The sequence below is a fragment of the Carya illinoinensis genome, chromosome 13, assembly GCF_018687715.1.
Source record: "Carya illinoinensis cultivar Pawnee chromosome 13, C.illinoinensisPawnee_v1, whole genome shotgun sequence".
NCBI classification, from domain to species: domain Eukaryota; kingdom Viridiplantae; phylum Streptophyta; class Magnoliopsida; order Fagales; family Juglandaceae; genus Carya; species Carya illinoinensis.
The window spans coordinates 15,869,310-15,895,656 of NC_056764.1; the positions used below are offsets into that span (position 1 = coordinate 15,869,310).

Consider the following 26,347-nt stretch of genomic DNA (forward strand, 5'->3'; position numbering starts at 1 on the left):
GGTGTGCGGATGACCCCTAGGGGAGGTCATGGTACATACGGGTTAAAATAGATTATGGTTTGAGATGAATAAAGGCCAAATGTGGCTTTTGGCGTGATATTTGGAAAGGATGTGTTTTTGGGCCAAATGGGATTTTTGGCGTACGTGGAAAAATATGTTTTTATGGGTTTTACGCATTGGCATCACTTCATGCATATTGTTTGAGTTTTATATGCTTTTATCTGGTGGTGTTTGGATTTTACTTACCTGCGGTACCATTTTTGGTTGCGTAGATTTTGATGCAGGATTCGAGGAGGAGGAGGAGGCTGAGCCTGAGGATGCGGCTCCGCCGGGGTGCTGAAGTTTATGCTTTGTATTTAGTTTAAAACTATATTTGTGTATTTGTAATATTTTATTTATATATGTTTCAAACAGTTTGTATTACGTTAAGAAAAATTCTGGTACTTAGTTATATGACTTTCATTATCCGTTGCGTGTTTCTTCATGCACATATGTCGCTTTTGCACACACTTGGCACTCATCATTAAGGTGGTGACCCGGGTTGTCACCATTCGGACGTCTCGATTTTCCCATGTCCGTACGTGGAGATTTGGAGGCGTCATAGTACAAGTCCATATCTCATTTGTTAAAAAAAGTGGCAATCAAAAAGCACATTATCTAGCTAAGGAAGCCTTAGAACTTCCTGAGAGATCATCTACAATGGTCATTTAGCCTAATTGTAATATATTTCTTTCTTTATTTTTAAGTTGAATAAAATGGTATCTTTCCTTAAAAAAAAAAAAGAAAAAGCCTCAATTCTATCCTACGTTCCATCAAGTACACCATAAAAGGAAATTATTACTACGTCTATAAAAATCTTACAAAAAACTAGTAAGTCACAAACTGACAGTGACTGAAAACACTCAATTTCATAGGTTGACGCACGCAATTTCATAGGTTGACGAGAATTTAATCTTCCACTTCACTTGGTCTATATAGATGCACTGAGCGCCCATTTATTTGTTGTAGTGGTCTTGCATTTGTGTCTGACTCCTGCACAAAATAAGGAACAACTATCTTTAATTACTACATGCAATATACACTTCGAGAAGGAATATACTTGATGTGATATGTACATGTTTGATACATAACGGAATAATCGAGTGTGAGAGTGGATATACTCACATCATGAACGGCCACGCGAAGCAACCTAACTTGCTCTCGTGTAACAGTCCTCACCTGATCATAAGCTAACTTGATCAGAATTATTTACATCTTTAATAACAACACATGAAGAGTCGGCAAAAAAGAGAAACATATTACGTACCTTTCTCACGATGGTCCATACAACATTTTGAGTACAAGGGGGAATTGTAAGGGACCCAATATATCTGTAATACTTTCTACTGCCTATCTTAATTTTTTTTGGGTCGACGATTCCCATCGCTGTCACTTCTTCACTGTTACCGGCGACGACTGACAACTGATGCCTCATCTGTACGTAGAAATACACAACACAAGAACACAAGACATTAGAGAGAGAGAGAGAGATAGGAGTCTTTGATTTTCTTTTTTTTTTATTTACCGATGACAAGAAAGAATCGGGGCGTCCAATCGTGTACATAATTCCAACCACAGCAACTTTTCCATCTGAACTCTCATGGACCATGTGCACCTCTAGATCAAACTTCCGGCCATTGATAGTGTGTTCAGATGGTGAGTGCCAATGGCTTTGCTGGAGTACATATTCAGTACCATTTATTTCAATATATCCTGCGCCGCCTTCCCATTCCAGCTGCATTCATAAACGTTGATTATCAAGAAGAAGAATGGTTACTTACTTCAAAGAAATCTCGAGGAAGGAAAAATAATTTGCAGATTTCTTAAGACTTGCGCATGCTCTTTACCAGAAAATCTCACCAAACCCAACAGCTAGATCCTTTCGTTGTTTCTTCTTTTGTGATAATTATTATAATATTTGGAAAGAAATATTACTATATAATCGCTATCAATCCCATGACGTATGAAAATAGCTACAATGATTTGTCTCCTAGTTGGTGGATATGTAATCGCACTTTATTGCGTTCCCATTATTTATTTCATTCATTTCTCTTTAATAATTCCCTTTTGACGATCTTTTGCTTACCTTCATGTCATGGCCTCTATTTTTGAGAGTGGCATTAGATGGACGGTAATTCCGATTAAGTCTCCCCAAATGGGAAACTATTTCCACCCTTTCATTCCGCAGATCAATCGGAGATTGCATTGATCCATCTTTGCACAAGCTCCATTCAGGGTGAATCTCTCCCCATTGAGATGGTCCCTTTCCACTTTTCTCACTGTAATCAAATTCTCGTTCATCATCTGCACCATTAAGGAAAGGGGAATGAATACATTTATGTTATGACGGCACCTTTACTGATTCACAGATTTAGGAAAACAAGGAGCTAGTGTCTATAAATCACCAAAAGCTGATTTACAATGGTAAAGAAGTTAGGTGAAAACAAGCATTATTATTAATTTTATTATTATAGATAGATTATTAAAAGAAAGTAAAAGAATAATGATTATAAGACTGATGAAAATATAAGTTCTAAGATATAAGATCACTAAAGAAAACAAGATAGAACTACAGAAAGCCTTGAAGAAAGTGTTTGGAAGCGTCCTGCATGCGTCTATATGTTGTGTTTTGCATGTCGTGTCCATACATGATCGTTTGATGGAAACTAAATAAGGATTTCAATACATGAGAAGCATTGGATTTTGCCAGCTTACCAACTTCTTGAGATGTTGCAGGCCGGGATGAATGCAAAACAAGAACAATGAAGAAACAGCAAAACAAGAATTGGGTTACAAGCTTCATCTTTTCGATCTTGAAATTTCCACGATTTTGCTATATGTGTTGGAGAGGTTTGAGCACTCGGATGGGCATATATATACACGTGTGGCACCAAATCTTTCTATGAGCGTTCAAGAAAGGCGTTTGAAAATTGAAGTCTTTTTCTTGTTTATTTGCCAAATGTCCATTTCAGCTAGCCGGTTTGAAAAATAGGAACATAATAAGAAGTTGCCTCCAACCCCGCCTTTTTTTCACCAATATATTAATTAATTACTGTTTAGAAGACGACCCGGTTGGCGTTTTTGTTGTTCTTTTACTGGGTTATAAATTCGTTCTACACACTTTTGCTGGGGAAGAACACGTTATTTGATCAACGTTTATGGCCTGCAACGATTCTCTTGTTGGAACACTGGTAGGATTTGATGGATCTGTGTACTTTTGGGATGCATTTGGTCAGTTTTCGTTCTTCCAAAATTAGTCAGTTAGATCGGCTTGGAGTGGTTGGTGGCGCACTGGCGTATTACTGTTTAGAAGAAGACCCAGGTGATGACTGGTTTTGAACATTATTGAACTCATGTCATTGATGTGGATGACTGGTTTTGATAAACATCTAGGGTATCAGTAGTCTCTTTTATGTTTTGTAGGACTTCAAGCTTGAATTCGTTTCTCCACTTATTAATGGATTTCTTGCCAACCTAACGATCGACGTTGTAAGGTTTTCTATATAGATGATGGTTTAATAGCCCAAATATTTTTGACCCAAATTTATTTTTGATTATATGTCAAGTAAAAGACCCACATACTCTAATATATAGCACATTATGCGTTTGTTGGGTACAAAACTGCACATGCATGCATGTTGAACCAATATTTTTCTTTTGCATAGGCCAAGAATTCAATTCCAATTACCACACAAGGAACAAGTTCGGCAATGGTTCTTCTCTTCCAAACATAAAAGTAGTAAAATTTGATTATATGGTGATAGTCAAAAGCTAACAACTAGAGAAGAAGTCGCTGATCAACTGCAAGCTAACTCGGAAACCCTTAATATCTTCCCCATGACGATGATGCACGCAATGCTTGACCCAAAAGCAGAAATGTTGGAGAGTGGCCGGTTGGAAAATGGAGTAGGGACCTGCCCAAATTATTCACAGAATTATTCTTCATTTTATTTTCCAATACTGCATAATGGTGGGGTTTGAGTCTCACGTTCCATTAATAATTTGGAAAAATAACTTTCCATCAGGTGGATTAAAAGAAGAGGAAAGCTACAGTCACAAATTGATTTGGTTTCATCTACAACCACATTTACTACAAGAGAATTGGTTTTTTGAGACAAAAAATTGTCTCAAAAAATCCAAATTTTGTTCCTAGAATTTTTTGGAGACGAAAAATTTTTATCTCTATTTTATCTCAGAAAGTCCGTCTCAGAAACTTTTCGGAGAAAAAAATTGATTTTCGTCTCCAAAAAGTACTTTTAGGGACGAAATTGGGCGGAACTAGTCGAAACTGTTCGAACGGAAATTTTTTTTTAGACAAAAAAATGCCATCTCAGAATCAAGTTCAAATAAAAAAATTTCTGTTCGAACAACATGAAATGTTAATTTGAACCGATAATCATATCTGACTAAGGCCGTTCGAACCAACACATTTTAAGTGACTTTTGTTCGAAACAAAAATATTAACTGTTCTAACAGACAATCTATTACGGAAATCTTCTGTTCGAACGAAATTTTGAAAAATAACATTTTCGAATAAGTATTTAATTGTTCGAACGAACGCATGGATTGTATTTCCCGATACATTTGAATGGGTTTTTTTTTTTTTTTCAAATGGATATGTTTTTGTTCGAATGTATGCATAAATGCTAATTTACCATTCGAACGGGTTATTTGAAGTTCGAATGGTATTGATCAAACAAAATGAAATTTAATTAAAAAGAACTTACTAATATAAATTGTAATCTATATACATCAATTGTTCAAATGTTTACAAACATCATAAATAAAGACAATTAAAAAAATTAAATAAATTAGGATTGTGGTGGTAGTGGTGGCATAGGATTTTGGGACATCATTGACTGAAATTGATCAAACATTTTTTGGTTATTTAATTGTAGCATATCTTTTAATCTTGTCTTTAAATCTACTGCTTGATCTAATTGGGTTAGCAACTATTTTTCCTTCGATCTTAATCCTTCTATCTCAAGTGCAGCTTCCTCTAATCTCTTAGTCTTGTCATCATTCGATCTGACTTTAAAAGAGGATGACGATGTTGAGGATGACTTCACACAACTTCCTAATCCCCTCAAATATCCAGAACATGATCCAAGAACTTGAGAAAAGATTTGAGCATCATTGACAAATGATTCATCAAATGGATCTACAGCAGTGTCTTTAAGAGATATCATTTTGTCTTACAAAAAGAAAAACATTAAAATTAATATAGGTAACAAAAATATATTTAGACAATGGAATTAATAAACTTAAACTTACAAAAATATATTTACCCACTTTCTTTATTTTCTCTATGCAGACACACATCGTAATGCCTCTAACTCGGCACTGATTTACAACAGCTATATATACAAAAATTAAAATATATATTTTAATTAAATTATTTTATTTAAAAGATATACAGTGATAAAATACCTTGTTATGGTTCTGGTAATGTTGGCCCACCATTATTAGCAGGTGAATCACACGGGAGGAATGGCTCACGTGTTCTTTTGCGTTTAGGAGGTATATCTGTTTGAAATTATAATAAATGTATAAAATGAAGTATTAATTTATTTAATTAGAATACTTGAATATTTTTAATTATACATTATTATTCTTTAATTAAATATTGTATAAGTATATTCCATCATGTTAATCATCTTAATTAGAGTGCTTAAATATTTTTAAATATTTAATTATAATTTTTTAATTAATTATTTTATAATTATATTTTAAATAATTAATATATTTAATTAGAGTACATAAATATTTTCAATAATTCATTATAATTATTTAATTAAATATTTTATAAGAGTATTAATCTATTTAATTAGAGCACTTAAATATTTTCAAATATTTAATTATAATTTTTAATTAATTATTTTATAATTATATTTTAACTAATTAATATATTTTATTAGAGTACTTAAATATTTTCAATAATTCATTATAATTACTTAATTAAATATTTTATAAGAATATTTAGAGTATTAATCTATTTAATTAGAGTATTTAAATATTTTCACTGATACATTATAATTCTTTAATTAAATAATGTATAATTAGATTTTAAGTATTAATCTATTTAATTACAGTGCTTAAATATTTACAATTATACATTATGATTGCATTTTATAATTACATTATAAATATCTACGTAATTGGTACTGCTCGAACAAACACTTAAACTGTTCGAATGGAATTCTGAAAGTTAGATTCCATTCGAACGGAGAAAATTTAATTTGAACGGTATTCAGAGTGTTCGAATGAGATCAAGCCAGAAACTATTAAAGAAACAGCAAAAAACTGAACCACAAAACACAATTTTTACATACACTGTAGCATATTTCAATACAATACATTGAAAATTATATGATTATCCCTAAATATAATTATTAAATAACTTAGAAAACTATAAAAACTTACCTCTAATTTTTGCAATTCAATAAAAATATCAATCCACAATACCTATATATGCATAAAACACATTAAACCATTGTTCTATCCCAACAAATAAATGCAACAAATATCAAAATACTTGTAAACAAAAATCGGAATGAAAAATAACAAAAAAAGAAAAACATATTACCTCTTGTCCTTGTCTTTTCTCTCTTAAGAATCTATTCTCTCTCACTTCTTTCAAGCTCTCTCTCCACAACACTCTCTCAAAGCCTCTGTCACGCTCTCTCTCCCTCTCTCAAACTTCAATCCGAGTGAAAATGAAGTGAAATGATCGGGTTAATAATATGTGAATTTACGTTCGAACGGATTTTTTAGCAGTTTGAACGTGAAAATTCAAAAAAGGGCTAATTTTTTCCACAATATTTGTGATGACCCGCCTTTAAGTGTATTTTTGCTGAAGTATTTGTTTTTATTTAATTAATATACTAGTTATTTTATTTTAATGTATTTGCGTTTTTAAAATTGGGTTTTAATTTAATTTAATTTATTTGAGGTTGTGTTTTATTTCTTTAAGCTGTTTAGTGGTTTTAATCTTTTTGGCGGTTTGTTTCGTTTTCCCGGAGTGAGGATTGGACCTCATCTCTTTTCACATCTTTTTCCCTTTTTTCTCTTTTTCCCTTTTTCTTTTTCCCTTCTTTTTCCTTTTTCCTTCTTTTCTTTTTCTTCTTTTTCTTTTTCTCTCTCCTCTCTCCCCGATTCGGACCCCCCCGAGCTCTCTCTCTCTCCTCCCTCTCCCTCACGCCGGCGCCACCTTCTCTCTACCTTACCGCCGCCGTCCGGCCACCAACCGGACCCCCACCGGTCCCATTCTCTTCCTCTCCCTCCGGTGCACCACCCCTCCAAAACCCACCCCCAACCGGCCGGCCATTTGGCCGGAAAAAGCTTCCAAAGGGCGCACGGATTTCACTCCGATCCGCCGCCGTCGCTCCACCTCCGGCCACCATTTCTTCACCACTTCATCACCGGTCCCTTGCCGTCCTAACCCACCCATTTCCGGCCTCCAACGACCACCGGAGCAGCTCCCACGAGCTTGTTTTCCGATTTGCCATTTTCGGCCATTTCCGGCCATTCCGCCGCCACCCACGGCCGTCCGTCACTTCCAATAGCTTCACAACCACCTCTAGACCATTCCCTATCAATCCCGTGTCCTAGTTTGTCCCCGTTCAAAAGTGGGTTTTTCAGACCCACGGCCACAGTGAATTTTCACTGTGACGTTGCTGTTTTTCCGCCGTTTGCAACGCCGCTTGTTTTCTAAAATTGCCATATAGCGCTGTAAGTATTTTCCAAACCCTATTTTCAGATTTTAATATATATTGCTCATTCAATTATTTATTGTTGTTGGTTGTTGATTCCGGACTGAGTCCGAGGAGTTTCGGGGGTCAGATGGATGGAGGACGGAGTTGTCTGTTTTATTGATTTATGTTGATTGGTTATTTTATTATGCATTGTTATGGCATTACATGGTGCATGCACGTGTGTTTGTGGGTTTTGTGTGAAAAGCCTGTGTATGGGCGTGAGTGGTTTTACGGGTGCGTGTGTATCACGAGCCCAAGCCGGGATGGGTTATTATCTCGGTGGAGCTCCTCTGGTCACTCGGGAGCGGAATAAACTGAGTGATGTCCCCTGAGTCGTCGAGAGAGATGACGGGAGCGGGGCTAGGGGATGCTTGGCTACGAACGTGCCGGGCATGGAACCGGGCATCGCCCTACTCACCGACTCCGTGGCCCTTCGCTAGCGAGGGCTAGAGGATGCTTGGCTACGCACGCGCGGGAGGCGCGGAACTGGGCATCGCTCGCTAGGTGTCACATGCGTGGTGGTACTCTGCGGTGTGACACTGGAGCCAGGGTGTGCGGATGACCCCTAGGGGAGGTCATGGCGTATACGGTTAAAATTGGATAATGGATTTTGAGGCCAAATGGGACTTTTGGCGTGGGCCAGATGGACTTCTGGCGAGATATTGGGCCGGATGGACTTCCGGCGAGATATTGGGCCAAATGGACTTTTGGCGGCCAAATGTGGCTTTTGGCGTGTTTTTCGGAAAGGATATGTTTTTGGGCCAAATGGGTTTTTGGCGTGTGTGGAAAACTGGTGTTTTTGGGCTTTGTGCATTGGGCATGTTTCATGCATCTTGTTTGAGTTATATGTGTTTTCATCTGGTAGTGTTTGGGGTTTTACTTACCTGCGGAACCATTTGTGGTTCCGTAGCTTTTGGTGCAGGAGTTGAGGATGAGGAGGAAGAGGTTGAGCCCGAGGATGCGGCTCCGCCGGGTTGCTGATGCTATCTTTTATATTTGTTTAAAACTGCATTTGTGTTTTGTAATATTTTATCTATGTATGTTTTAAACAGCTTGTATTACGTTAAGAAATTCTGGTACTTAGTTATGACCTTCTTTATCCGCTGCGTGTTTATCTGTACACATCTGTTGCCTTGCACACACCCGGCACCCGTCGAGGGGATGGTGACCCGGGTTGTCACCATCCGGACGTCTCAATTTCCCCGTGTTTGGGCGTGGGGATTTGGGGGCGTCACAATATTTTCCCGTTCAAACTAATAATATAAGCTTTCGAACAAAAAATAGAATATTCTCTAGCATATACTGAAAATTTGGCGCGAATTTTCCCTCCAAACAAAAAAAATTCGTTCGAACAGATAATTCTAGAAATATATAAATATACACATAATATTTTCAATATTATTATTAGTATATGTAAAAATTATATACACTATAATACTAAGTGTCACTAATAGCACAATATTAAATTTCTTACCATTCTATAATATTAAGTATCACTAATAGTATAATATTTTATTTAGCATCACTTATAGTGATATACTTATAATTAGTATCACTATAAGTATAATACTAAGTATCACTAATAGTATAATACCAAGTAATATTATAGTATAGATAACATAAATATATGAAAACTAATAGTACTATAATGCTTTATAATATATTCTAAGTACTTGGTTTATTACTAATATACAAACTAAATATATTAGATATATGTATTTTATAGTTATATTTAATGCAATGTTTTACTATATACTTAATATATTACTTTATAATGCAATGCTTTACACAAAACTATTTTATACTCATCTAGTGCATAATATATATACTATTATATATATACTAGTTACTTACAATATATATAAGTAACTAATTAAATACTCTATACTCTATAATATCGATATCTAATATATATTATATATATACTATATTATATATACTAGTCCAGAAATATTTTATTAGTACTAATATTAGTAATATATAGTAGTATTAGTAATATAAAACCTATTGTTTTACCTCTTGCACTTGTATTTTTTATGAATTATTATATAATTTATTCAAACTTATACCATTTCCATTCGAATGAAATTAGGTTATATATGCCGCGATACAGTTTCTTCTCCGACCCCATTTTGTTTTTTTGGGGCCAAATGACACAAAAGTAATCGGTAGAAATGATGGGGCTTTACTCCTAAATCATTTCTACCAATTAAAATCTTGGATTATGATAAAAAAAACTAGTTTGTAGATTCGGAACTGAGTCAACTAAGCCATATCTGTTTGACTCAGTTCCGTTTGAATGAGCCTAAATTTCATTCAAATGAAATTCAAGACCATTCGAATGGAATTTTTGTCATTCGAATGGACTTTAACGTCATTCGAATTCGAATTAAATTTTAATCATTCAAACTAAAGATGATATTTGGCAGCCCTTATTGTTATTTATATTAAGGGACTTCATTCAACCCATCATGGAAAAATTTAAGGACCTAGAAGGACGCTTACATACCTTACAGGAGAATTTTGATTTACTTAATAAATATATATTGTTAGTTATTATTTTACTTTTTTTATGTTGTATAGAACGTCTAACTCTTTTTGAGATGTAATTAATGTATGCTTTTTATTTTTAGTGTTTGCTAGCCTCTTTGTTGTTAATTATAATTTCTTCTCATTATACTTAATGTTTACGATAATTGAAAAAATGACACTATTTTTAAAGTAATATTTATTTAACTAAAATATTTTTAAATTAATTACATAAAATTAATTTATGAATTTGTAAATATTTTAATTCATTGTAAATCATAATATATAATATATAGACATTTTCATTTACTTTGAAAACGATAAAAAAATTAATATAAAAAATATGTATTATTACAACTTTAACAATATATCTTTTCAATTAAATAATATCGTTCGAATAAGGTAATACTCATTTGAACCAATTATTTTGCATTTGAATAGATTAATTATCTATTCGAATTAAATTTTATTAGTTCGAAAGGTTTAGATTTTTTGAGACGATCTAATTCATCCCAGAATCTCCGGTTTGAACTAATATGTATTAATTTGAATGGATTTATAAGGTTCTCCATATTTTTAGACGAAATCACTACAACAAAAATAGGTTTTAGTGACAGATGAAACTGTTACAAGAAATGGGAAAAACGTCACAAAATACATTTGGTGACGGTCAGAAACCATCACCACCACTGTCATATAATGTACGTCACAGATTACATTTGGTGACAGTTTACTATACAAAAGTCACTAAAAATATTTTTAGTGACGGTTGGGGATGTGCCGTTTGAAATAACGTTAGAACGTATTATTTTCTGTGACGGTTAGAATCTGTCACAGAAACTTACGTTCGAACATAAAATATTACATTTGAACGTAAAATGAATGAACTGACATCGGAACGAGAAAAGGTAACGTTTTTTTATTATAGTTCAGACATATTGGATAAACGTTCAAACGTTTATACGTGCGAACGTTACGTTCGAATCTACAATCCAACGTAAATGAAATAATGTCCGAACATTTGTATCCTAACGTTCGGACGTTAATTCGAATGTTAAAAGAGTAGAGTTCGAATGCAAAGTGTACGTTCGGATGTTTGGAATGTTAAATTTTTTTGACATTCGAACGTTTTGTTAATTTGGGGTAAAAACTTCGAACATTTTGTTACAATTTTGTATGGTTATGTTCGAACATATTTTTGAACGTGTAATACTGTTAAAATGTATTTTATTTGCATTCGAACGTACATATCAGAAATGCTAAACTCATCCACTTAATAAACATACCAATTGTTTCATATTACATTACATATTTCACAACCAACATTGTTTGAAATTGTTTTCAAATTAGATATTAAAAAAATAATACACAAATAAAATTTATTTCTTTTTCTTTCCTCACCCAGCACCATTCTGTTGTAATGACATAACACGCTCCATTTGCATCATCATCTCTCGCTGCACTTACTCTTGGACCTCACTACGTATTCTTTCCTCTTGGTCTCTTTGTTGGTCCTGCAAACGCGTCTCTAAATGAGACTGTCGCTCTACGAGGGACTCCAACTCTTGCTGTCTAGACCTCATATACTCATTCTCGCGTCGTGCATCTTCTAAATCTTTGGTAAGATTATTAATTTGAGATATCGATGAGGTTGAGGAAGATGAACCAGAATGCTTGAAAGATCGTCCCAAACCTCTTGCCATACTAGAGTTGGGCCCAAGCACCTGTGTAAAAATGTCTAAGTCACTAGGAGAGGATTCCCCATAAGCTGACTGCATCTCCATCATTTTTTCCTGAAGTTTGAAAGATCAAAACACACAATAAGTAACATATTAAAAGAAATACAAATAAAAAATAATTTAATCACATGTTACATACTTTATTTAACAAAGGAACAACGCTTACATAATTAATTGCAGCTGCAGGATCCATCCACTCACTATGCTCATTAGTGTGAGCAGCAGCATAGACATGAACGAGGGAAAAGCTTTCAGGATCATCATGTTTCTAAGAAAACGACATTAGCAATTTGAAAAAGACAGTGTTAGGACTTATATAAACGAATAATAAGAAAAAATATGAATTATTACGTTTATTAATTACTATTTTTTCAGCAAGACGATGGAATGATCTTGAACCAGCACGATGGTGAATAGTCAGAGCAGATCTATTATTTGCATTTGTAGAACTTAAGTGCTACAAAAATAATTCTCACCGTTAATTGTAATATATGTATATACATATAATATAAATAACAAATATAAATGTAAATAATTATAGGAAATAAATCTAGAATACCTGATATTCTGGAGAGGCAAAAAGATCATAACACTTTATCCAGTCGTCTAATTTCATCTGCTAGAAAGGGCACTGTGCAGCCTCTTCAAACATCTCAAACTTCTTGAAGTGTTCATGACATTGTCCCTTGTGACATCAAAATAGTGTAGCCATTAACTCATTCACAGTTATCAAATCCTCGCTACGACCAAAGTCGAGGTTAAATTCATCCTAATTATAAATTAATTACGTTAAAAATATGATAAACTAATCTAGGTGAAAAAAATGATATAATAAGTAAACTTACCAGCAGACGACTCCGAATGTGTTCTTTAATCTCATTCGGTACATCTCTCCAGGAGCTCACATAAAATGGAGCGTAAGCTCGAACTATTGTGCCAATATAGGAGGAAAGCGTTGTTGCACTATCATTTACTCCTCCAGTAGAATTATTAGGAATTGTGATTTTCAGTTTACTATGCCTTCGATTTTTCTCAAGTAAGATGCCGCGTGTATAGCCACGATCGCGACGAGCAGATGCATCAACTAATAGATGATAGTATAATTTTTAAGTTTATATATATTATTTATTGAAGCAAAAGTATTAATTATATATAGTATTAACGTAAACATTCCTTACTGGTAGGTGTCGACTGTGCATCATTCTCTGTAATGTTAACTTCTTCTTTGGGAATGGACTCCTCAAGTGAGAAGTCCTCAATGGGCTCAGGACTTGGACTCGGTGGATGAGGCACAGTTCTTCTTTGTCTTTTTGGCAACATACTTGGAAATGATTATATATAACAAAAAAATATAATTAGAATAAATTAATTATTATTATAAAATTCTATAATAGCTGTACATGAATAAACTTTTTAGTACTTTTAGTCTTCATCTTCGGATGTATTTTCCATATTTGTTTCAGAATCTCTCTCTATAACATCTTCGTCCTCATCATCAAGCACTTCTTCGTCATCCTTATCCACTTCCCCCTCGGATTCTTGTTCGTCTTCTTCTTCTAACTCTTCTTTTGTACCTTTCTCACTTTCTTCAATTGAATGATAATTTAATGAAGACAGGTCGAGATGGATGAGTGGGACGTCATCTCTACATACGGGGAACAACTCGAGTGCACTGAGGTCAACAAATAAGTTAATACCCCCTCCTCCATCTTCTTGGTAGGCCTCTACATTTGGAGTGTCATCTTCATCTCCACTATTTGTGATGACCCGCTTTTATGTGTATTTTCACTGAAGGGTTGTTTTTAATTTAATTAATATATTGGTTTATTTATTTTAAATTAATGTATTTTAATTGGTTTTTAATTTATTTGCTGTTGTGTTTTATTTATTTAGTCGTTTTACGGTTTTTAATCTCGTTTTCGGCGGATCTATTTTGGTTTCCAGAGTGAGGATTGGACCTCATTTCTTCCCTCCATCTTTTCTTTTCTCTTTTTCCTCTTTTTTTTTTCTCTTTTCTTTCTTTTTTCTTTTTCTTTTTCTTTATTTTTCCCCTTCCCTCCCACACGACCCCCCCGTGTGTCTTTTCTCTCTCTCTCTCTCTCCTCTCCTTCATGCCGATCACCCTTGCACCCAGACCTATTGCCGCCGGCCACCGTGTGGCACACCACCCCCACCATTTTCTTCCCCTCCCTCCGGTGAACCACCCCACAAATTTTCACCGCCAACGGAGCCGCCGTTTAGCCAGAAAAAACCCATCAAGCCACACGGTTTTTGCTCCGATCTGCCGCCGTTGCTCCACCTCCGACCACCACCTCTTCACCACTTCATCACCGACTCCTTGCTGTCCTAACCCACCCATTTCCGGCCTCTAACAGTTGCCGGAACAACTCCCACGAGTTAGTTTCCGTTTTGGACGTTTAAGCCCTTCCTCCGCCGTTTTCGCCGTCACCCACGGCCAAACTCCACTTCCCTTAGCTTCATAAATATCCTTAGACCATTCTCTATCAATCCCAAGTTTTGGTTTGTCCCTGTTCAAAAGTGGATATTTTACAACCCACGACCACAATTTTACTGTTATGTTGTTTTTCTTCCACCGTTTGCAACGCTGCAAGCTTTTTAAAAATACCATATAGCGCTGTAAGTATTTTTCAAACCTTACTTTTAGATTTAAATATATTTTGCTCATTCAATAAATATTTATTTTTTGGTTGGCTGATTCCGGATTGAGTCCGAGGAGTTTGGGGGTTGAATGGTTTGAGGACGGAGTGCTTGGTTATATTTGTTGGTGATTTGGTTGGTTATTCGTGCCATGAGGCGTGCGTTGCATATTGCATATTTGTACATTTTGTATTAATCTAGAAAATCTCGTTTTATTGGCGTAAATGGTTTTTGGGTGTGTGTGTCTCATGAGCCTAACCTGGGATGGGTTATTATCTCGGTGAAGTTCCTCTAGTCACTCGGGAGTGGATAATACTGAGTGACATCCCCTGGGTTGTCGCAGTGCGACGATCGGATCGCACGATACCGTAACGCTGTCGTGTCGACTCCGTGGTCCCTAGAGTAGCCGGGACTAGAGGATGGCCTGGACAGGTACGCATGGGGTGCGAGTCTGGGCTACGCTTGTTTAGGTGTCACATGCGTAGTCGTTACCTGCAGTGTGGCACAGAGCCAGGGTGTGCGGATGATCCCTAGGGGAAATCATGGTGCATGCATAATTGGATGGTTTTTATGGTTTTCGGATACTGGCCATTTTCTGGAAAAATGGCGAGGATGTGTTGAGGCTTTTGATCCATTTTCTAGGAAAATGGTGGTTTCGGTCATTATCTGGGATATTGGCAAGAACTAGTTTTAAAGGTTATATTTTTGGGCCAAATGGGTTTTTGGCTTGCGTGAAAAAAATATGGTTTTATAGGTTGTGCATTGGCATCTTTCATGCATATTGTTTGAGTTTTATATGTTTTTATCTGGTGGTGTTTGGATTTTACTTACCTGCGGCACCATTTTTTTGTACCGTAGATTTTGGTGTAGAGATCGAGGATGAGGAGGAGGAGGCTGAGCCCGAGGATGCGGCTCCGCCAGGGTACTGAAATTAAAATTTAAGTTTTGTTATTTGGCTTAAAACTATATTTTTGTTTTGTAATATTTTATTATGTATGTTTTAAACAGCTTTGTATTAAAACAAGAAAAAATTCTGGTACTTAGTCATTGACTTTGCTTTTCGCTGCGTATTTCTCGTGCACATTCGTTGCTTATACACACACTTGGCACACGTCGTTAGGGTGATGACCCGTGATGTCATCATCCGGACGTCTCGATTTCCCCGTGTTAGTGCGTGGGGATTTGGGGGCGTCACACTATTGTCGTAATCTGCACTAGTTCCTCTTCATATATATTTCGAGGGACAAATTTTTGTACAACTCGCCAAGTTATCTCTCTACTGTCTTCATCAGCACTTTTCGTTGGATCAATCAAGTAATAGATTTGAGTAGCTTGACAAGTCAGTACGAATGGATCATCTTCGTACCATTTAGATGCAGTATTGACACTAGTAAAATGATTATTCCTAAATATCGAATTCCGACCACTGCCTAGATCCCACCAATCACATTTAAAGACATATGTTATAGACCCACCCAGATATTTCAATCCGATAATATCACGAATGACACCATAATAATCAATATCATCTGTTCTATGACTCCCCTAGACCAAGACACCACAGTTTTGAGTCTTTCTATTATGTTCACGGTCCAGAGTATGGAATCTATAACTCGAACCGTGCATGTAGTGTATCGAAGTGCTCTGTTTGATGGACCACGAGCCAATGCATACAATTCAAAAGAGACTGATCCAAGATCACGAGCACGTTGTTCCAATATCTAACAATTTAGATAATGTCATTTATTAAATATTAGCTAGAGTTAAAACTTTCATCATGTAACATATACGATAGAGTTTAGTTCATACACGTTGTTCAAACCATCCAAAAAATTCTGACTCGTGTCTTGCCACTATATCCTCTACGCCTTCCATCTTAAGTTTGTCCATGTGCTCACTGTATAAAATAATTTATCATATCATTTTACATAACAAAAGTTATAGTTAACCTCATTATCTTTAGAATTATTTAAACCTTGTACAACGACATACCTGAGATAGTGATCAATTTCCTGACAATTATTTAGCACGTACCACCAAACTTCACCCAACTCTGTATCAAATAAATTGTAACCCGTTTGTGCACCCAAAGGTCGTACATTCTGAGAAAACACTGACAGCTCAAGAGGAGGTAGAGCAGCAAGATCAACATTTCGTTTTTGACAAATAAATCGTGTCTCAACACCACAAAGATATAAAGAGCAAAATGTTAATCATTCATCATGTATATAGGCCTCTGCTATTGAACCCTCAGCTCTGGCTTTATTCCCAACAGTGTGCTTCAGTCGACCTAAATATCTTTCAACTGGATACATCCAACGGAACTGTACCGGTCCACCCAACATTATCTCCCATGGTAAATGTATTGTTAAATGGATCATGACATCAAAAAATGACGATGGAAAGATTTTCTCAAATTTACAAAGTATAGCAGTAATGTCTTCTTCCAGTTTCTGCATCATATCTCGATTCACTACCCGAGCACAAAAATCCTTAAAAAACATACACAGTTCGGTTATGGCAACACGAACAACATATGTTAGCTTCCCACGAATTCCCACCAGTAATAACTTCTGCAAAAATACGTAACAGTCATGACTTTTCAATCTGCCAATTTTCCAGTCATCAGGGCTTACGCATCTACTAATATTTGAAGCATAATCATCTGGCAACTTCACACCTTTAAACCATTTGTAGAAGTCCATCCTCTCCTCCCAGCTTGTCATTGTAAAACATGCATGCGGCATGACCACCCTCTCACCTTCCACTCGTAAATGCAGATTATGTTTAATTCCCATTCTCTCAAGATCTTTCCTTGTCTTAATCATATCTTTCGTCTTTTTATTGATGCTCATCAATGTACCCAGTATATTATCACAAATATTCTTCTCTATATGCATTATATCCAAACTATGTCGCAACATGCAGGACGACCAATACGGCAACTCAAAAAAAATATTACGCTTTGTCCAATTCAATTCTGCTACGCCTTGTTTTCTCTTGTTCTTTCCCCGACCTTTGCCAAAATTGTTCGCTGCCACATGTACCAATTGTTTCAGGATCTCTTCCCCAGACAACTCATTTGGTACAATTCTATCTTCTACTCGTCCATCAAACTTAGCAGATTCTGTTCTCCATGCATGATTTGTTGGTAGATAACGTCTATGACCCATGAAACACAACTTTTGAGAATATTTTAACCACTCACTAGTAGTTTCTTTATTACACGTCGGACATGCTAACTTTCCTTTAGTACTCCAGCAGGAAAGATTCTCATATGCCGGAAAGTCATTTATCATCCACATCACCGCAGCATGCATCTGAAAAGTTGTTGATGTGGATGCATCATAAGTTTTGACTCCTGCTTCCCATAACTCTTTCAACTCTTCAATCAACGGCTGCAAATATACGTTAATGTCATTCCCAAGTGATCTCGGGCCGGGGATAAGCAAAGTTAACAAATAGTTGGGCGCCTTCATGCACCTTCATGGTGGAAGATTGTATGGAATCAACACTACAGACCAAGTGCTATAACTTGTACTCATATTTCCAAAAGGGTTGAATCCATCAGTTGTGAGTCCGAGGCGCACGTTCCTTGCTTCTATCCCAAACTCTGGATACTAATTATCGAAAGATTGCCACGCAAGTGAGTCAGCTGGACGCCTCATAAATCCACCTTTTGTAACTCTTTTCTCTTTGTGCCACTTCATATCGTGAGCTATTTTCTTATACATGTATAATCTTTGCAACCGGGGTTTCAATGGGAAATATCGCAATACTTTAACCGGCACACTTTTCTTATCCTTCCACCTTGACTCTCCGCATACAGGACATGCTTGTTTCTCCTCGTTCTCCTTCCAATATAAAACACAATCATTCTTGCACGCATGTATGGACTTATACTCAAACCCTAATCCCTTTCTCAACTATTTCGCTTCATAAAAGTTCTTCGGCGATCTGCTTCGGGAAGCACTTTGTTACATAAGTCTAATACCATGTTTATTGCTTTGGTTGACATTCCACACAATGACTTTATGTGAAGCAACCGCACAATAAACGACATTTTAGAATGTTTTGTACAGCCTGGATAAAGCTTGCGCTTTGCATCTTCCCACATTTTCGAAAAATTTTCTAAATCATTCCGTCGCCAACTTGAGCTATTGTCATCAACCTCATCCATAAACATCTCAGCTCCAATGTCACTCAACATCTCCTTCATCTCATCTCGCTCATAATCATCATCCACGTGCCGTAAATTTTCCTACTGACTAAATAAGTCATCCGCTAATTCTGCATACGACTCACCATGAAGTACCCATCGAGTATACCCCAAATTCATACCGTTCACAAATATATGACTTTTAGCTTCATCCAATCCTATCGCACACAAATTTTTACAACCTTGACATGGACACTTAATATAACCACGACTATCAGTAGAGGCCTTTACAAAATCAATGAAGGTTCTTACTCCACGCACATAGGGTATGTAATCTTTTCCAAGTCTATCACGTAGACACATCCAACTTTTATCCATTTCTAAAAACATATAATTTTTTAGTAACACGTATAAGAGTTAAATACACATGCATGTCATGATACATCATGTTCAAAGTACTCTTTCTCAAGGTAGTTGGTCCTATCCCATTCGAGATTATATTCTCCATATTGCACAAGACCCGTCACTCTACGACTTTGAATGTTAGTAGAAATTTTGACAGCATTTCTCCATAATTGTCCAAGTATACATGTTCACATATAGGGATTATGACCCTAAGAACAATATACACGAAGAACAAATGAGGAAGACACCGAAACTTCATACTAAACGTTCAAAGTAGGAATAACGTTTATGTGCAATACAGATAATATAATCTCAAACTGTCCACACTAGACAATTCAGGAATTAATGTACACCTAAATGTACACTAATTCCCAAACGGATCTAAGGTTATTTATGCAATGTTATATAACATCTAACAAAAAAGTCTACAAATAAATTAGTACACATTGTTTGAATTAACATTATCTACTAATAATATTTATATTATTATTGATTGATAACACTTCGAAATTATTTGTAGACTTATATAATTCCTAATAACAAATTATACTTATTGTCAGTTATGTAATATATAACACTACTACAAAATATATTATAATTAATATTATAAATTACTCATAACACTTATATTTTATCTGGTATTATATAGCATAAAATAACAATTTTTACTTATTTATTTCCTATTTAATATAATATATAGTAAATTAGATTATAATTACTAGTTATACTATATATTGATAACACTTAATTGTTATCAGTTATTATATAATTATTACTATTATTGCCAAAATTATTATAATTATTATTATTAAATAAGTTATTATTATTATAATTAATTATCTATTTCTTATTAATCCTTCTTTAATACTATATATAATTACTTGATAATTATTATTAGGGATTGATACTAATACACTATACAATATATTATTAGATAAAACATTTGTTATTATTGAGCTATTAGATTTTTAGGAATTATTATTTTATAATTATAATTTTTAATAATTGTTAGTATATAATATAGATACTTATTTATTGATAATTTTACTAATACGAATTTTAATTCTTACTATATAATTATGCCTTATAATTGACACTTATATTTATATAATATTTATTATATTAGTTATTTAACTAATTATATCGATAATAGTTGTAAATAATATTATAACTTATAATTATCGTAACTATTCAAATATACTATATATATTGCATATAGTCCTCCAATTATATTATAATATCTACTATGCACAACAAATAATCACACTATTTATTTTTATCGAAATTGTTATATATATTCTTTAATCACAACATGTTACTAAAATAAATACATAAATTCACAAATAATTATTATTCAACACCATACACTATACTAAAATATTATCACATTAAGAATAAACATATTCAATAACAACAATTTTTCATTTTAATTCATCCAAACAACACAATCCATATCACAAATTAAATCCACAATAAAAATGTAACAATAGAGTTTAGTATATATACCTTGTGCTCAAAATAAATTCCTCTTCAAAAATCGCAAATTTTCAACAATTCCCAACAAATGATCCTTCAAAAAATACACAATACTAGTTAGTTAAATATGTATAAAAAAAATATTGACAAATATCATGTAAATTACAAATAAAATAGAGAAAATTTTATTACCTTAATGCTTAAAAAAAGCTTTTGCAAACTCTCTTTCTCACTCCCTCTCTCACTCTAACTCTCCATTTCTTCTCTCCCTCTCTCTAAAACTCTCTCTCTCTCTCTCTCTCTCTCTGAATTTCACGCATGCTGAAAGCATAAATGACTCTGCTTTCCCGTGCGTGAAAGTTTTATATTCTGATTGTTATACAATTAACGTTCAGACGTTCATTATTGAAACGTTCGAACGTTAATTTACCCCCTGAATGTTCACATAGTAACGTTCGAACGTATAATTATCCCGCCTATCATTTATACGGTATGTTCGAACGTACAATTCTCCCGCCTATGGATTCGCTCATCACGTTCAAACGTTAGACAAACGTTTGAACATACTGTTAATTTTTTATTTCAGCGGGAAAATTCACTCCGAATTTATTATTACGTCCGAACATTATTCAATAAGGTTCGAATGTAAATTAGATTATTTCATTTTTACATAATAGAAGTTAGTGTAATTAATAAATAATTTAAATATTAAATTATAATATTTAATATATTATTTAATATATAATTTGTACCAATTATAATATATATAACATAACTATTATATAAGAACGTACTATATATATTATAATATTATTATTAACAAATAATAATAAAATATATTATTATATTATAACTATAATATAATAACTATATTATATATTATAGTTATAATAAATATATATTTAATATAGTATATAGTACTAATTGTATATTATACTAGTATAATATGTAGTATATCTAATAACTATATTAAAGTAACATAGTTATTAGATAATATAGTATAAGTATTATATAATATATTATCTATATATAATAACTATACTATATAGTATCTATATTATATAGTATATATTATAGATATAATATGCTACTAGTATATTATATAGTATATTTACTACTTGTATAGTAATATAGTAGATATACTACAAATATATACTATATTATAGTATATAGTAGTGTATATATATATCCAACAATATATATATGGACTATAGTAGTATATTAAAGTCATTTACATATAATATATATAACTATGATATATATATTATACTAACTATTATATATATAATTATATTAAAACTAATATATTATTTAGAAAATTAATATTTATAAAGTATTTATGTTAATATATAAAGTTACTATATATATTATAGTTAATACTATAGTAACTATAGTATATATTATATATATTATAGTTAATACTATAGTAATATATAGGAAAATATATTATATATCGTAACTATAGTATAATATACGTTATTTATTTATTTATTTATTTATTTATTTATTGATATTGGAGATTGAGGAGGGGGATCGAACCCAAGACCTCTCTTATGGAGGCTGGGTCTCATGCCATCTGAGCCACATATTCTTGGCATAATATACGTTAGTTATTATACTATTGTTAATATTAGACTATATTATATAAAAACTATATTATATAATATACTTATTATATAGATACAATAGTATATTAACTATAGTATAATATATAGTATACTATACATATATACTATATATTACACTATAGTATATACTATAGTTATTATATAGATACTATAGTATATTAACTATAGTATAATATATATAAATAACTCTAGTTATACTACAAATATATATTATTCACTATAATAATATAGTTTAACATAAATAACAAAGGCACCTGGTCCAGATGGTATGAGTCCCCTTTTTTATCAAAAATACTGGTCAGTGGTGGGCAAGGATGTTACTGAATCAATTCTTCATGCATTGAATAATGGTTGCTTTCCATCTGCCATCAACCACACTTATGTCACCCTGATTCCAAAGAGAAAAACTCCTGAGTTAGTGTCAGATTATAGACCAATAAGTCTATGTAATGTGATATACAAATTGATTTCAAAGATTCTAGCCAATAGATTGAAGCTGTGTTTGCCTACTATCATTTCACCATCTCAAACAGCATTTGTTCCTGGAAGACTTATTATTGACAATGTGCTAGTTGCTTATGAGATGGTTCATTTTCTGAGAAGGAGGAGGAAAGGGAAGGATGGTTTTATGTCACTCAAACTGGATATGAGTAAAGCTTATGACAGGATTGAGTGGTGTTTTCTTTAGAAAGTGATGGAACAGATGGGGTTTAGTGAGAAATGGGTGAAGCTGATTATGTTTTGTGTTCAGACAGTTTCTTTCTCTATTCTTGTAAATGGAGAACCAAAGGGGCCTATATATCCAACTCGTGGATTGAGACAAGGAGATCCTATCTCTCCCTATCTTTTTCTACTATGTACTGAAGGTTTAATTCTATTGTTGGATCAGGCTAACTCCCATAATTAAGTTGAAGGAATTCGAGTTTGCAGAGGGGCCCCCAAGCTAAATCATCTGTTATTTGCAGATGATGTGGTTCTGTTTAGTAGAGTTAATATGCAAACATGCTTAAACCTCCAACATCAGCTGGACATCTATGAGAAAGCCTCTGGTCAAAAGGTTAATCGTGACAAAACCTCCATGGTCTTCAGTCAGAATGTAAATCAGGCACAGATGGATGAGATTATGCAGTTTTGGGGAGTGCACCAGTTTCAACAATATGATAAATACCTTGGTTTGCCAACTATGTTTGGTAGAGGTAAGTATCAAGCTTTCTCAACCTTAAAACATAGAGTTTGGGCCAAAATGCAAGGGTGGAAAGAGAAGCTCTTATCACAAGGGGGAAAGGAGATCTTAATCAAAGCTGTGGCCTTATCTATACCAACATACACTATGAGCTATTTTAAATTACCAAGGTCTTTATGTTCTGATTTAGACGGAATGATGGCAAGGTTTTGGTGGGGACAGAAATCAGATGAAAGAAAAATATGTTGGTTAAGCTGGAAGAAAATGTGTGATTCAAAGCTTAGTGGTGGGTTGGGATTCAAGAACTTACAGTTGTTTAATATGGCCCTTTTAGCTAAGCAAGGATGGAGGATTATGAATCAGGAATCATCTCTTCTTCATAGAATTTTTAAAGCTAGATATTTCCCGGCCTACTTCTAGTTTTAAGGATTCAATGCTAGGTGGCACACTTTCTTTTGTTTGGAGAGGTATTAGGGAAGCTAAAACATATCTCCTTAAAGGATGTAGGTGGCGTGTTGGAAATGGTCTATCCATTAATATCTGGGAAGATTATTGGCTTCCAAATCACAAGTTAGTACCTACTTCTCCTATACCAGCAACTGATTCAGCTTCTGAGAGGGACAATTCTGTGGCATTCTTGATGATGCAGAATCCAAGAAGATGGGACATAGAGAAGGTCAGAAGCTTGATACCAGCAAGGGAGGCAAATGAGGTGCTTTCTATCAGATTGTCTTCTGAGGATGTTACTGATTCATTGATATGGGAACATGAGAAAAGTGGGATGTATTCTGTCAAAAGTGCTTACCAGTTTTTTCAATCTATGGATACAGATAGAAACAGAGCTGAAAGTTCATCTACTACAGACAACAGTCTACTATGGAAGAAGTTATGGAAGCTTAATATACCTCATCGAGTGAGAGTATTTGCATGGAGGACATATAAACATATTCTACCTACACTGCAGAATCTTAAAGCCCGGAAAGTGATTGATAATGCTGTTTGTCAATGGTGTCATACAGAAGAGGAGGATTTAAATCATGCTCTATTTTACTGTCCTCTAATTAGAGACAGTTGGAATCAATTCTTTCCTATCATAACAGACTCATCTCCTAGAGTGGACTGTCTGCACTTAGCTCTATTAGTTCTGAGAAGTAAAAAGGCAGGGGAGTTAGAGAAGTTCTTCTTAATAGCTTGGTGGTTTATGGTATAGGCGAAACCAGAAGATGTTTGAAAACAACCTGCTGACAACAGACCAAGTCATTCAGCATGCTCTTACCTTATATCAGGAACATACTGCAGTACATAAAGCACAACAGAGAAAACAGAAGTATAGTTGCAGATGGCAGCCACCTCCTGCAGGTTCATTAAAGCTTAATGTGGATGGAGCAATCTTTAGTGATCAATGTCGATCTGGTATTGGTGTGGTGTTGAGAGATGACAAGGGACAAGTGACTTTTGCTGCTAGTAAACCAGAAGTTGCTCTTGCTGACCCAATGGAGATAGAGCTCATTGCTATCTTGAGAGGAATTCAATTGTGTATTCCTCTAGGTATTGTTGAGCTTCAAATTGAAAGTGATGCACTTCTTGTTATTGAAGAACTAAGAAAGGATGGAAGATCTTCAACCCTATGGAGTTCTCTTATTCATGAAATCAAGACTCTTCTATCCTCTTTTCTAGCTTGGTATATTCAATATAGAAGCCGTGAGTCTAATGGTGTAGCACATAATCTAGCTAAGTTTGCATGGCATCTTGATGATATTGTTCTATGGTGGGATGTTATTCCTGAATGTATATCCCATGCTATTTGGGTTGATTCATCATTGTAATGCTTGTTTTATGAATGAAGTTTGCAGATTTCCTATAAAAAAAAAACATAAATAAGATAAAAATGATTATTATATATAATTATATATACTACTTTATATTAATATATATATAATAGGTAACTATAATCTATATTATAGTTATATATATTATATGTAAATGAAGTATATTATATTATATTTAATATATAATATATATTATATAATATATTAATATAATATATATTATATTAATATATAATATAATATAATATATTACTATTTATTATGTAGTAACGATAGTGTAAAAAACGTTCGGACGTTACCATTTAAAAGTCCAGATGTTTTGATTAACGTCTGAACGTATAATATATAACGTTCGCAAGTAGATATAACATCCGAACCTATACGTTATACGTTCGCATGTCGATATAACGTTCGCATGTAGATGAAACGTTAGAACTTAAATTAATGAATATTCGAACGTTAACTATATATAAAGCCAGGCCCGACGGTTTCCAGGCCATTTCTTGCACTAAAACTCTCACTCTCTCTTCCTCTCCGCCACGCATGCCGCCGCAACCGTCGTCAAACGCCACCGCAACCGTCACTAAAAGGTAATGTGCCCTCCCCCTCTTCTATTTATTACCATTTTAATTGGTGGGTTTCAAAAATTCAAAACCCACCGTAGGCCGGTTATTGTTCGTTGCATTTCTGGCCACCATTTGCCGTAAATTAATAAAATAGGACCGTAGAAATATTTTCCATTGTTAGTAGATGCTTATTTTGGTTGTTTGTGGCTTCGAAACATGCATTTTGAAGCTTTCAGAAATGGCTGAGTTGACTCAGCGATTCCGATTCGTAATGTTCGGACATCACGACCCAACTTCCAAACGTGTGACCTTTACTATTCCTTACGTTCGCACGTTAAATTGTAACATGCGAACGTAATTTTTGACGTGCGAACGTTTTATC

General features: G+C 34.2%; 1 protein-coding gene across 1 annotated transcript; it reads right to left on the reverse strand.

The window, feature by feature from the left end:
• Window positions 1-771: 771 nt before the first annotated feature.
• LOC122292846 (alpha carbonic anhydrase 7-like) lies at window positions 772-2,978 on the reverse strand. Its single transcript, XM_043101391.1, has 6 exons — window positions 2,755-2,978; window positions 2,126-2,343; window positions 1,565-1,774; window positions 1,307-1,474; window positions 1,165-1,218; window positions 772-1,032 (listed from the first exon to the last, which is right to left on the reverse strand). Exons 1-6 carry the CDS (start codon window positions 2,840-2,842, stop codon window positions 949-951), a joined length of 822 nt encoding a protein of 273 aa, XP_042957325.1. The 5' UTR covers window positions 2,843-2,978; the 3' UTR covers window positions 772-948.
• Between the last annotated feature and the right edge of the window lie 23,369 nt (window positions 2,979-26,347).

Excerpts from the sequence above, each read along its gene's own strand:
- LOC122292846 (XM_043101391.1), bottom strand. The coding sequence starts at position 2,842 with ATGAAGCTTGTAACCCAATTCTTGTTTTGCTGTTTCTTCATTGTTCTT. Across the intron at positions 1,219-1,306 it reads TATGGACCATCGTGAGAAAG|GTGAGGACTGTTACACGAGA; the intron begins GTACGTAATATG and ends GCTTATGATCAG. Across the intron at positions 1,033-1,164 it reads TTCGCGTGGCCGTTCATGAT|GAGTCAGACACAAATGCAAG; the intron begins GTGAGTATATCC and ends TATTTTGTGCAG.